At 41.7% G+C, this 15,125-nt stretch overlaps 1 protein-coding gene across 1 annotated transcript in view; it reads left to right on the top strand.

The window, feature by feature from the left end:
* Positions 1-4,517: 4,517 nt before the first annotated feature.
* Positions 4,518-15,125, top strand: part of slc7a11 (solute carrier family 7 member 11) — a 40,997-nt gene continuing 30,389 nt past the window's right edge. The window contains exons 1-4 of the mRNA XM_044205657.1: positions 4,518-5,216; positions 7,826-7,952; positions 10,590-10,705; positions 13,225-13,350. Coding sequence (XP_044061592.1) covers positions 4,928-5,216; positions 7,826-7,952; positions 10,590-10,705; positions 13,225-13,350 — 658 coding nt within the window. The 5' untranslated portion in view covers positions 4,518-4,927. The remainder of the gene's footprint in view (positions 5,217-7,825; positions 7,953-10,589; positions 10,706-13,224; positions 13,351-15,125) is intronic.

Here is a 15,125-nt window from a genome sequence, read left to right as displayed (position 1 = left end):
AAATGTGGCCATTGTGGCTCTGTGGGTCGTAATAACTTTGCACTCGCCACCTCTATTGTCGAGACTCAGGGAAACGAGGGCTTGCACTAAATGCATATCGACTGACACAGAGCAACATTAGCATTCATTGTGCATTGTGTTTGTGTCCACATGATGAATGTAAGTTCAATATTCAATCTCTTTTAGCTCTGTTAAAAAAAAGATTAATACTACTGTATGTTCTGGAAGAGAATGTCCTGAAAAACATATTTTCCAGGAGCAGGTTGGATAACTAACTGAACTAACTTTTCAACTGTCAAAATAAAGAAATCTAAACCCCAGACTTTGGATTTCTAGAGAAGAGGCTTCCAAGTCATCTGGGTCCTACAACACCCCCTCAGAGGATATATCCTGATTTATAGTGATTTTATGATCAGACAGATTAGTGTAATCCCAACAGGGAGAAAACATACTGTTTCCCATGTGCAAACAGACAAGATATTATCAATCCCCAGAAGGAGCCCTTCTGTAAAGCGACTAATCATTCATGCTGTAACACGATGTCCACATGTCCAGAGACAGAAACATGAACTGCGGAAGGCTAACTGGCAGTCCTTTAGTGGTCGTCATAAGTTGCGTTTCCACCCAAAGTACCCAGAACTTTTATGCCCAGGAACTACTTTTCAAGGAACTAAAAAGTTCCTTAGGCCCATTGTTGTGTGCTTTCCACCACAGTCTAAAGACCCGCGGAGATTAGACTCATTGGGTTACAACCAACACACAGCTGCATAATTCTATTGTTTTAACTTATTAAACACATCACCTGGAATTGCATAAGGATCTTTGCTTATTTTAACCTATGCACTCTCACCTGTTTTAAATAGTGACCTTACTGGAGCGGCGTAAATATTAGAATATGGTAAGACAAGCATAAGCATTTTTACATATATAGTAGCATTTTACATATATAGTAGTATATACTTTTTCATATATACGTTTTCAGTTACAAGAAAAGCCACTATACACACATTCATTACATATAATGAAGCTGCTATAGGGAATATATAATGAATATATTCCCTATAGCAGCTTCAGAAACCAACCAGTGGTCCTGTAATGGAATACTACCCTGTGTGTCCGTTAAATTTATGAACTGCACCTGCTCTGCCTCTAGTCTGCACTTGGGTCCTATTCCTTTTGTTCCCTGCTCCCTTGTATGACATCCACTATGACAGAACAAACTGACCATAACATGGACCCAGCGGAGTTTGGTTCCCTCTCCGAGGAGCTCCAGGAGGTAAATTCTGAGAGATTGCACTTGTCCATAGCAGGCTCTACAGACAGTGAAAGCAGGCTGGTTGCTTATTCCTTAATGGAAAAAGCGATTTTGTCAAGGCCCAAGCTATTGGTCATGTCGGCTGTGGCTACAAATTCATCAGTGATTTCCACCCTCAAGCAAAGCCTCCAGCCTTCACCCCAGTTTGCTAGCAACCAACATGCTAGCAGCCAGCCTACTAGCCCTCTGTCAGTCAGGCTCGGATATGTCAGCCTGCAATCTTCCTGTCCTGAACTAGTCCCAGCTCCGAACCTGTACCTGGGCACCCGCTTGGCTTTTGGTGGTCCTCGCAGTCATCAGCCTGCACCCCGGCCAGCTAGTTCCCAGCAGATATCCCTGCATGCCTACCTCCTGCGTGCTTGTCTCCAGTCTGCATCTCAGCCTACTAACCAGCTGGCATCTCTCTTGATGCCTTCTGGGAAACCCCCCAGGAGGAAGCATGGCTCCCGCAGATGTGGTTCCTCACCGCTGCCCAGCGCCTCAGAGACTCAGCTGCCCAGAGCCGTGAGCAATCCTGCCTGGTCCCCAGTCGGTAGCCTGGTCGACATCAGTTCCTGCGCCATGGCGGTCTCCAGTTCCCGAGCCGCGGCAGCCCCCGGACTCCCCGTTGGGAAGCAGTAGCCCCCTGAACTCCCCGTTGGGCTGCAGCATCCCCGTTGGATCGCAGCACCACAGTCCTTCCTCTGCTGGATCGCAGCAGCCCACTTCTGCCTCAGCTGGATCGCAACCGCCCTTTGCTCCGGTTGGATCGCAGCACACCCCTGAACTCTCTGCTGGATCGCAACTGCCTCCTGCTCTGGTTGGGCCGCAGCCACCTACTGCTACAGTTGGGCCACAGCCACAGCCACCTCCTGCTCCAGTTGGGCCACAGCTGCAGCCACCTCCTGATCCTGTTGGGCCGCAGCCACACCCTCCTGATCTGGCAGGATCTGGGTTCCCTGGCATCACTGGTTCAGCCGGCTCCTCTTCCAGTCTCCCCGTTGTTGCCTTCATGTCCTGCTGCCCTGTCACTGGGCCCTGATTTTGTTCTCCGACCATGCCCGCTCCAGTGACCTTCGGCATGCACCACTGGCATTCCGCCAGACCTCCAGATGGTTTTGGTCTTCGTCACTAGTCTTTAGTCCGGCCTCCGGAGGGGTTTTGCCTACATCGTGGACCTCGTGTTGCTCCGTTCGCTTGGCCCTCGAATCCCAGACCCCCTCCACCCACCCACGATCCTTCCTCCGGAACCCCTCCACAGCCATCCCTTGGGGGGGGATACTGTCATAGTTTTGGGGTTTTGTCCTGTTTCCTGTTTTATTTTGTAGTGTTCTCCTCTCCTCGTGGATCTTGTGTTTGCATCAGCAGTGCTATGTGGTCTACACATCAGGTGTCCCAGCCTTGTTTCCTGTGCTTCTCTTAAGTCTCTTGGATTTATTTCTGCATTTGCGTGGACTGATTTGTTTGCTTGTCTTGAACTGCCTTCATGATTTGGACCTCTGCTTGCCTGACTGCTCATGTAAGCCTTTCGCGCAGTAAATTTATGAACTACACCTGCTCTGCCTCTAGTCTGCATTTGGGTCCTATTCCTTGTGTCCCCTGCTCTCTTGTGTGACATCCACTACAACAGAGACTGTTGTGCCCACATCTTTGCAGAGACCTGCTCCACCAACATCCTGAATCAAGCACTCAACGGGCGGACCGTGTTCTGAGCTGAAGGAGCACAACACTCCAGACATTGAAAGAAATTGTTAGCCCTTTTCTGGTGTAATAAAAACAACTGACCCTGTCGAACTCCAGTTAAGCTTACAAAATATCTTTAACATTCATTATTACATCAAATTACATCAGCAGTTTTTACCAGAGTGCGTCATCCCAGACTGTATCAAATTGCTTACAGTAATCATTAAAAAAAAAAAAAAAGCTTCTCTTTTCCATTGTATTGGAGTGGTGACGGAGGTTTCACAAGCGGAATCTCAAAACCGCAACTATCCACACGGGTAAAAGAGAACAAAATTTAAATTCTGTGATTTGGTTGAACTAATCATTTGAAGGAGAAGTCTGATGATATTCTGTATTTTTCTTCTTGTAAACAAATTCCATTTGCGGAGCCAAAACTATAATGAATGTATCTACTAATAAGTATTGTGTGTGTATCCAAAGCCTGATATATCTTCTTCCTCTGTGCCATAGAGCTCCATTGTTGTCCAAAGACGATTAAAAACACATCATTGAGCCACACTCTTGCACTGGGTGACATGTTCCTTCATTACCATGAACACACACTGTAGTTTATTTTGACTCAATCCCACATACACTGTCCTGCTGCCCCAAATACTCACTAGAGCACCAAATGTGGATTAATCCACCGCTGAAAATAGTCCCCAACAAATGCATTATTTCTACCTGTTTGTTTAAAAACTACAGTGACCAGCTGTTTTAGGAAATTACTGAGCCTGTTTATAAACTAAAACTATATATTTGTGACTCACTTTTAAAGAATAAGGCTGGTGTTTCCTTGTTTTCAACAAATCCCACAAAAGACCAAAACTAACAATGTGTTAGTCTGTCTCTCAATACTTTCTGACTTTCTTTCTTTCTTAACTTTTTTCTGTTTCTTTTTCTTCAGTGTTTCAATACTTTATTACCTGAGAAGCACTTTGAGCTTCATTTGCTGTAAATGTTGCTATACAAATTAACTTGAACATTATCACATAAAAGGAAGTGTGTAATAAGATAATAAGTGTGTGTAAATATGTGTGTGTGACTGGAGTGGATCTGTTCCAAGTAAATCAACCATGGAGGGTTTGCCAACGCTTTCCCAGTTTCTGTTCCTTTTAACATATTGTACCACACCCCACCACAATGCAAAGTACTCTGTGAGAAACCTTTCTAAAGTGGCTGCTGTCCTATCCCAGCTTGTTTCTACTGGTTGCCATGGATGAAACTATCCCAGGACACAAGTTATACAGCTTTTGTTGTTATGTTAAAGCACCAAATCTGAGCTAGGACTAAAAGTGGGTTGCAAACAGAGCCAGGTATTGATTTGAAACAGGAAAAGAGATAAAAGAGAAACTGCAAAGGGAGCAGAGACCCGAAAGTAGGCGAAGTGACTTTGAAAACAGTTATCAACCCTCTTTGCTGTGTCATGATTACCTTGCACCAAAGGAGCACAACACCTCACTCCAGTGAGTCATCACTTGTTTTAGAGGGGAGGCACAACTCCAGGGATAAATAAAAGGCTTGACAGAAACAGAGGGAGGGAGGGACTACAGAAAACCAAACACAGGATGAGACAGTAATACAGACGAGAGTAACAGAGAAAGAGGAACAAGAGAAAAAAAGTTTGGTTAGGACAGAGAGGTGAAGAGCAGGCGTACGGAGCTGTACAGTGAGAGATTGGTGAGCGGGGCATGAATGACAAGAAGAGCGCAAGAGAGTGTGTGTGAGGAGGTCTTTCCTCCCTTGAATTTAGTTTTACTACCAGTTTTGTAACTTTTTCCTGCACCAGTGACACAGGGTGAGTGGGTCCAGGCTTGACCAGAGGGACAGATCTCAGGTGAAATACACTTTGAATCCATTCCAAAAAAAGAGAAACTGTGTGTGTGTAAGTGTTGCGCAGTGTTTAAAAAAATGACTAGAAGGTCTGCATCTACTCAAAAAGATGGAGGAGTCGCAGCAAATGGACACAAAGTTTCCCAAAATGGGACTCAGTCAGATCCCAGTGGGAAACTGCTGGACAAAGATGACAGGAAGGTGGGACTAGGGAAGAAAGTGACCCTGCTCCGAGGGGTCTCCATCATCATCGGCACCATCATCGGAGCTGGGATCTTCATCGCTCCAAAGGGCATCCTGAAGCACTCAGGCAGTGTAGGAATGTCACTGATAGTGTGGATCGCCTGCGGTGTGCTGTCACTCTTTGGTGAGTTGGTTCACAGGTGTATCCGTAGATGGAAAAGATGTCTTTCCGACTTTATTTAATGGGAAAGATGCTGATGGAAGTTACAGAATACGTTTACTGTCTATACACAGATTAAATACCTCCTGATAATAAATTAAGAATATAATAAAGAGGAGTCCATAAGTATAGCAATGTGACACACCAAATATCTTCGTTCCAAAAAAACTTTAAATGTAAACAAGTGACATAAATAGGGAAACTACCCAGCAACTACACAGAAAGAACTGTGACAACCTAATAACAAAATACTGTATAATTACTAAAGATATAGGTTAAGCTTGTTTTTTATGTGCCATTTATTAACATAATTGGTTGTACAACGTATGCTAAAAAAATAGTCTATAATTTGTCAAACACCATTGTTTTATTTTGAAAAACTAAGGTTGTTTGTTTTGTGTGCAACTTACGCATAAAAACACATTCCTCATTCCTCTTCATTTTCCTCAAAACGAAGGTCGTGCTTGGCTTTTACGTGCAACCTAAAATGCTTTTTATTACTAGAAGCAGAGGTTAAGCATGGTTTTTATGTGCAACATATGGGCAAAAATGGGCAAAAAATACTCTTTTATTACTAAAAACCAAGGTTATGCTTGCTTTATATGAATAACATATGTTTTAAAAAATGCTCTTTTATTGTTACAAAACTATGATTAAGCATGGTTTTATGTGCAACATATGATGAAAAATATTTATTTTTGTAAAAACAACTAATTGTAAAAACAACTAATTGCGCAACCAATGCAGAAGAAACTCTTTTGACACTATAAGCAAAGATTAAGCTTGTTTTTTAGATCCATCTTGAGTGCAAACATGTTCTTTTATGAGCAGTAACCAAGGTTAAGTATTTATGTCTAATTTATGTGCAACACATACTAATATCAAATTAAGTATTTCTAAAGATCTAGTTGGTTTTTAGTATAAAAGGGTATTGTAAATAAGTTATTGTAGTTCGTTCTGGGGAGTTGCTATTTTTTCCTTTTTATTAGATTTGTTCTATATTTTAAACAAGAATGTGTTGGCAAAGTATATAGTGAGATGAGATTCTCAGCTTTAGTATTAAGTCAGTCATGAGTTAAAAACATTATATCCTGCTTGGTAGAGCTGATTTATTTGTTCTTAAGAAAAATTACTTGGCAAAATACCTCATAAGAAAAGTGAATCACTGTGCCTTATATATGCCTTATATATTTTTAGAAAAACGGTACACCATCAATGTGCAAAGATTGTCTTTGGGTGTTTTATTACCCTGCACTTTTAAACAAAACAATTATATTAGTTTCTCAAGTCAGTGTTGGTTATAGTGTAATAAAGGCAATGCATGTCAGTTCCCCGATTTATCTCTTTGCTTAGGCCATGAGTGAAGGCCTCTGCATCACATGTGAAAGGTGATCAGCAAGGCCGGATTACCAACCAGGCAAAGTGGGCAACTGTGGCCCCCAAAAGTCCCAGGTTCACTATCAGTTGGTTTTTGGTAATTTGATTACTTCATGATTACAATCTTGTATCTTGTAACCCTGTCTTGTAAAAAGGGGCTCTGTGTCAAAAGCTAGTTCTAACACCTTTATTACTTTAGTTTATATTGTGTTTTAAAAAAATTACCACAAACTAATTGACAATCAGAAAACCTGGGAGTGTACTTGATGGGAACTTGGATGCAACATGGGCCCAACAGCAAATGTTTGCCCCAGGGCTCCCAAACAGGTTAATCCAGCTATTGTAATCAGGGAACTGAATCCAGTCCTGATCCACCAGAGGCACGAAAAAGGGAAAATATGCCTGATCCATTAAAAAAGGTGTGGAAAGCACAGGCTTTCAGACTTACATACATGTACTATAAGTAGAGAAATACACAGCCATGTCCTTGCTCATGCTCATGCTTCTATACTGAATAAATAATAAAGTCTCTCTGCACTGTGAAGTAGGAAGACACAGTTATTCCCCAACTTGTTGAGTGGCAGATTGTTTCTTCATGCAAAATTGATTTCAGGGTTAAAATTCAATCAAGCAGCTTCATTGGTGGGGTAGGGTGAGGGGAAAGGGGAGTATCCAGAATATAAAGACACCAGTCCTAGTTTTTGTATGTCCTTCATCCACCCTGGCCGCCTCCCTGTGACTCCAGTGTGGTACATAAATGTAGCGCTTTCATTAATTCAAAACAACTTTGTCTAGTAGTGAGAGTTGAAACAACGATGCTGCGGGAGGCAGTGCTGAAGTATTGTTGTGCACATCTGTGTAGTAGCATATATTGTTGCAGTATCCTTAAATCCCTCAGTTTTTGCGCTGTAATGAAAGGTCCAAGCACATTATCCTTGAATACCCTTCCTTAACCCCTTTCCTGCTTATCTTAATTCGTATTCCCTAAACTTCTAATTAAAATTTGTCCACCTAAATCTTTCTTTCTTAAAATTATGGGTTGAGACCTTGAAAGGCTCCCACAGTGATATATTTAGGTGATCATGGGGCCCAGGGAGGGACTGTACATTTCCATAGATGTTTAACAGCCTTGGGACTGTTCGTGCCTACCTTCTTGTTTCAGAGCCAGAGCTAATCTGTCACATCTGTCACTGCAGGAGCCCTGTCCTATGCTGAGCTGGGGACTTGTATTAAGAAGTCTGGTGGACATTATACATATATAATGGAAGCCTTTGGACCTCAAATGGCTTTCATAAGGCTATGGGCTGATCTCATTGCTATAAGGTAATGCCTGCTTCCTTAACTCAAATTTAGTGAACCTTAAACATAAAGCTGCAGTAATCAACACTTTTATATTAATAATGTGTCAAATAACTGTGTGTCATGTGAAAGGGTACCCTTGTAGTGATGACTCCACACAGAATTATCACCCAATTCTTTACTTGCCCTCAGTTCTATGGAGCGTTTTAACATTTTTAAGTTCATTGTTTTAGTTTTACAGCCTACAACTTTACTGTTTTGGTTCACGCTCAGCACTCTCATCAACCTGGTTTCCAGCAGCAGCAGGCAGCTGTTTTCACCAAAAAAGCTCCAATACATCCAGTGTACACTACCTGCCAAGCACCAAACCATGGACACACAGTCAGAGACCAGCTGGTGAACATAGTGGAGCATTTAACAGCTAAAGAGCCAGATATTTATCTCGGTGGAGACCAAAAGCAGAGCTAAAAGGAGAGTGAATATTGGACTTACATTCATCAGGTGGACACAAACTGACTCAAAATTAATGATTATGTTGCTCTATGTCTGCTGCATGCATTAATAGGCAACTGTTCTAATACATTCACAGTAACAACTTTTGCCACAAACAGTGGATGCCTCACAGTGAAGTAAATCTGAGACTTTCGCATACGGTTCAACTTTGGTAAACTGACATGAATCACAGAATTTGTGCTGTTTACCAAATTGCAAACCATCTTGACAGTGCTGACCTGAACAGAGTCAAAAATGGAGGAGGCTATTCTATTAACAGTGTCATACCATGCATGACCTTGCTCCACAAAAGAGGCATGCTGTGGAGCTGATGGTACACCTTCATTCCTTTGAATTAAGTGTGTTAACTTACTGTCCAGTTGGCAACTGAGCTCAAGCTCGTAGCAACTACGTCACCAAGCTTCCAACACCACCTATTTCATGAGGAGGTGCAAATGAATTTCACTGTGCCACTTTCTGATGTGGTGTAGCTCTGAAAGCTTGTAGCTTCAGGAAGAACAGCAGCTGTACTCAGTTTGGATTCACAACAGTTACGATGGATTCCAATGACAACCCACAGACAGAACAGAAACATGTCAAAATGTCCACAGAAACGTGAACATAATTAATTTCTAAATCTGTTCCAAACACACAGTTTCTCTACACCAGAGCTGAATACACTACTTATGTGTCAAGCTCTTGCCTCCTCATAGCTCCAAAGCACTGCCGTAAATAGGGCATGTAGTTTTTTTATTGGAGATTGTTAGGAATGTACAGTTCAACAACAGAGGAGTGGATTATGATGCAGGAATGGTTTATCATTTCAATATATCTTTCGACATGTTCTTGTGCCATTATTCTGGGTCTTCATTGAAACCCATTGTAAGCACTGTGAATCCAAGTTGACTACAGCTGCTGTCCTCCATGAAGGAGCCCACCACACCAGGCAAATAAAGGCACCGTCTGGCTGTGACCTTGTGAAGTGGGATACTGAGTTTAGTTTAGACCAATGAGGTGAGAAAATGATCCATGTGCCGCTGTCTGTGTACATAGCCAAGGCAAAGCAGTATAAACAGTCTAGTGGCTATCCTGAGCTGCCCAATTTTAATGATGGCCTCAGGCTAGCGGGACTCAATGGAAACCATGGGAAATGAACAGAGACAGAGGCAGAGAATAAAAACAAGAATGAGGGAGACAAAGAGAGATTTTCCCGGCTGCAGCAGCTCAGTGGCTGTTGTGGGAAATGAAGAGGGAAATGCTGATGAGCCATAAGATGAGCCTGTGGGACCGGCCAACCTTATTTGATTCTTATTGAAGCCAAGCCTACAAACAGCAGCACACTGTCCTCCACATGAGGGTGGGATTTTGGGAACAGTTTGTTTAGGATGATGCCCATCAGATATCACACACACACACACACACACACACACACACACACACACACACTACATAATACCTGCTACAACAGAAGTTACATGGAGATATGAGAGCTGAAATGGCCAATCAGAGTGGGGTTATGTTAGGCGGACATGACCTAAGTAGTGAACTTTGGTCATGTGATAACAAGTATTCACATATGAAATATTGTATACTATAGTCCATATTTGACCATTCTATATAGTACTTTCCATATATACTATATTACTCTGTGTAAAGCAGACATTGAGCTAGGATTTTTTTGTTAGACTAATTTGAAAATGTAAAATGTTATATCATCAACAATACAGAAAGCTGCATTAATCAATTATTGGCCATTAGGGGGCAATAGAACTGCAAATCATGCTGACAGACATGTTAGCAAACAGTTGTCTATTTACAAATCCAGCTGACAGCAACTTAATCATTCATTTGGAGTCGTGTTTGTGTCCACCTGATTAATGTAAGTCCAATATTCACTCTCCTTTTAGTTCTGTTTTGGTCTCAACCAACTCCTGAGGGAAATATGTTGCTTGGCGCTAAGCTGATGATTCTTTGTGTACCATCACTAGGAGTCACTCCTTTGATTTTACATGTAGTCATTACTTTCAATGTTGAAATATTGGGGAACTACTGGGGACTTGGGGCTCTAACATTACATTTAATGTAGTAATTTATATGTTTGCACTAAACTTGTAGTATGCTAGTACTGATATGTTTGTCTATCTTTTTGTGTATGTGTGTGTTCTCCAGGCCTGCAGCATTGGCAGTCATCTCTCTGGCCTTTGGTCAGTACATCCTGGAGCCTCTCTTCATGCCTTGTGATATCCCCCCTATGGCTGTCAAACTGGCCACCGCCATTGGTATAAGTACGTATACCTAGACTACCATTAAATTAATACATCGATGTGACAATATGTCAGGATGATATTATCTTTTTGACCTGTTGTAGCCTGGATGACAGAAGATGTATGCTTACATGACAACAGGAATTAAACTGTGCAGTTAGAGACAGAAAAACACAGATCACAGCATGAACAGAAAGTACAGCAACTGTGCCAAGATATACTGTATAATACAGCCTACAGTGAAGTTTGCTAAGTAATTTACAAGGTTTTAATTAGTTAAATAATGGTGTTAATTAGTTAAATAATGTGTCAGTGTCACATGCTGCAGAGAGGTAGTTATGTGTACATTCTGTCCCATATTTAGGCCAGGGGCAAGATAACAACCTCAATGAAAGAAAATATGGAGAGTATTCTCACACTGGATTAAAGCTCCCAAAACGTTATGGGGCTTAAAAGAGGCAATGTTCTGACTTTACCAGAACTTCATCAGGCAAATGGCCAATACGACAAGGGCAAATTATAATTCACAAAACTGATTACATCCTACTGACGTCATGGTCAAGTGATGAGATAAAAAAATACAACAAAACAACAATACGACCCTCCAGACACATTATGAAAAACTGAAGTAGCAAAAAAGTTACAGAATTCATGAAAATCATACATACAAAATATTTTAACGTATACAGGTATTTTAAAAAGACACATGGCACATAATAAAATCACACACCCCCTGGTTTTGGGAGCTTTAATCCAGTGTGTGGATCCATTTCTTTCTTCAATGTCACATTTTCTCAGCTCCTCTTGGATCCAGCAGTCCAAATTTTGAACAGACCTGACACCTGCAGCACAGACACCCTGTCCACACCATTTCAGCAGAGGTTTTCAGTTGTCCGTCTTATGTATGTCTGACAGAGCAGATATGCTTCTATTTTAATCAGTACAGCTGTCTACACAGGCCACGTTTCATTGCAACTTTATGCACATAACTGCGACCTATAGTGTATTTTATTTTAAATACCATTTTCTTAACTACACTGATTGGACTGTGAGTTCTGTTAAATGTGTCTGAGTGCACAGCAGTACTGTAGCTGATCGGGTCCATTGTAGACAGTGAAGGAGGACTGCAGCTGCTGCTGTGATGCCTTTGCAAAGTGGCCAGTGTAGACAAGCTGTTCAAGTCAGACCCAACACAAGAGAGCCAACTACTGGTTGTGATTTGGTCAGGTCTTTAGGTTTTTGATGTTTATATTTGCTCAAAGATCTCAACTGCTCAACCCTATCACTAAACAAGAAATCAATACAAGATTACATTTTGTTGATGATGTCAGTGCCACTGTTTCTTAAAATACATTTTTTCTTTATGGAAAGATCATGGTTATGGCAGATACAGTAGGTTAAGTTTTGGGAAAGGTTAGGCAATTAAAGCACTTGGTTAAATTTAGGCAAAGATCATGGTTACAGTTAAAAAGAAGTGATCATTAACTGTCGAACTGTGATGAGACACAAAATCCAGTCTAGTCCCATGTCCATCCATCATCCCGACCTCCACGTCCTAACTTTGTTTTTTGCTACACATCACCATTCTGCATTGGCACTAAGTGTTGTCACTTGACATACATTATCTACTTAGGAACCTAATTCCCAGTGGTGGAATGTAACTAAGTACATTTACTCAAGTACTGTACTTAAGTACATTTCTTGAGGTATACTTGAGTATTTCCATTTTATGCTACTTTACACTTCTACTCCAGTACATTTTGGAAGCCTATATTGTACTTTTTACTCCCCTACATTTATTTGACAACATTAGTTACTAGTTACTTTGCATATTCAGATTCAGATTATGGATTAAGCTACCTGGCAGTAAATAAAGTAATTGAAATTAGCCTCACCTTTACCAGCTGCAACATTGGTGATACTTACACATTAATGCATCTCTAATTACAATCTGGTGATATATTATTATTCTGAAATGGGCCATTCTGCATAATGAGTACTTTTTGTACTTTAAGTATTTTTGATGCTAATACTTTTGTACTTTTACTTAATTTGATTTACTTACTTGATTTTGAATGCAAGACTTTTACTTGTAACAGAGCATTTCTACCCTGGGGTATTGCTAATTTTACTTAAGTAAAATATCTGAATACTTCTTCCACCACTGCTAATTCCTAGGGGATATTGAGCTACCATGACTGGAGGACTGATATAAAACTGCACACTTGGATATCCAGTGGATGCAACACTTGCATCCACTGGATATACTATGGTTCATGTCTAAGTTTGATGTGTTTACAAAAATATCTAATAGTCTAATATTAAATTAAGATAACTTTTCCATAGACTAAATGGGATTAGACTTCAAAAACTGCACAGAAATCAACCATATGTACTGAATGTAATGATATAATATGGCCAACTTCATGGCCAATGTTTGGAAACACAATGAGCAACAGCCACTGTAGACATATGGACTTTCAATATAGTATATTATGTAACTACATTACATGACTCTCTCTCTTTCTCTGTCCCTGTAGCTTCTGTTATGTACCTGAACAGTATGAGTGTGACGTGGACAGCCAGGATTCAAATCCTCCTCACCTTCAGCAAGTTGCTGGCCATCGCCATCATCATAGTGCCTGGAATGTACCAGCTCTTAAAAGGTAAGACACCTTCATCATCATCATAATCACCATGATCAGTACCTCTACTGGTACTACAACAGAGCCCTAACCACCCCCAAGAGTCCGTAGGATGTTTAGTGTTTCATCGTTGTTAATGTTGTTCAGGAACATTCTCAGGCTTCACACAGAGCGCTCAGCTGTAACAATTAACATGGCTTCCTATGTCTCACACAACAACATGCACTGTCAATATAACCTTGAAGCCTTGCAGGCCGTAATACACAGGTGCTCACAGCAAGCAACAACTCAGGCATTTCACAATGTCCTCACAGCAGGTGTTATAAGAGGCCCTGAATCACAGCGTATGGAGACACTGTCTTCCCCTCAGTGATGGACCTCACTTTAAGATCTGGTTATTTGTGTATACAGCATTACTATACATGCAATATTGGTCAATGTTCATTTAAGCTACAAAATTAACTGGAATTGTTATTACATATCATATATAATGTTACTCAAAATTACCTCTCATATTTCTTGACTTGGACACCAGCTAAAGCCAGTTACACTGCCAGATGCTGATGATTACAGCTATTCATCCTCCGACCCCCCAGTATACAAAGGATAATAGTGCAAAATGGTTTATTATGTTTTTTTCAGCTCAAAGTTAACAAATGCCTCAGGACAGAGCACAAGCCAGGGAGTTTTTGGAGGTTTCTTGGCATGAAGTTTGATTTTATGGCCATACAGGATTTGACATGGGTCAGGCCCTTTTCGGGAACATGGGTCCTTGGCATAAAAGGGCTTACCGAGTTTAGAAGCAAACCACAACAGTTCATCATTCAATTTAAGAAAGAGTTCATATGTAGGCTATCTCACCAATGTTTTCTGAGCCTGGATGAGTACCGAGAGCAGCTCATCCTAGGGCTGGTTAAAGCTTTAACCATATATATATATATATACATATATATATATAAAACTTTGTCCTTCACCCTCCTCGGGTGGTCTCATCCTTCAAGCTTGGGTCCTCTACCAGAGGCCTGGGAGCTTGAGGGTTCTGCGCAGTATCTTTGCTGTTCCTAGTACTGCACTTTTCTGGACCGAGGTGTTCTTCCAGGGATCTGCTGTAGCCACTCCTCCAGTTTGGGGGTCATTGCCCCGAGTGCTCCGATGACCACAGGCACCACTGTTGCCTTCACCTTCCAAGCCTTCTCCAGCTCTTCTCTGAGCCCTTGGTATTTCTCTAGTTTCTCATGTTCCCTTTTCCTGATGTTGCCATCACTTGGTATTGCCACGTCAACCACAACTGCTTTCCTCTGCTGTTTGTCCACCACCACGATGTCTGGTTGGTTTGCCATTACCATTCAGTCAGTCTGAATCTGGAAGTCCCACAGGATCTTGGCTTGGTCATTCTCTACCACCTTTGGAGGTGTTTCCCACTTTGACCTCGGGGTTTCCAGTCCATACTCCGTGCAGATGTTCCTGTACACTATGCCAGCCACTTGGTTATGGCGCTCCATGTATGCTTTCCCTGCCAGCATCTTACACCCTGCAGTTATGTGCTGGATTGTCTCAGGAGCCTCTTTGCACAGCCAGCCCCTTGTCTGGTGTGGTAGATCTGGGCCTCTATTGCTCTGGTGCTCAGGGCCTGCTCCTGTGCAGCCATGATGAGTGCCTCTGTCTTGTCCTTCAGTCCGGCCCGCTCTAGCCATTGGTAGGATTTCTTGATATCAGCCACTTCAGTTATGTTCCAGTGGTACATCCCATGTAGGGGTTTGTCCTCCCATGATGGTCCCTCCTCTAGCACCTCTTCA

Source organism: Siniperca chuatsi, linkage group LG8 (assembly GCF_020085105.1).
Source record: "Siniperca chuatsi isolate FFG_IHB_CAS linkage group LG8, ASM2008510v1, whole genome shotgun sequence".
Classification (NCBI taxonomy): Eukaryota; Metazoa; Chordata; class Actinopteri; order Centrarchiformes; family Sinipercidae; genus Siniperca; species Siniperca chuatsi.
This window is presented reverse-complemented; position numbering and strand designations above follow the sequence as displayed.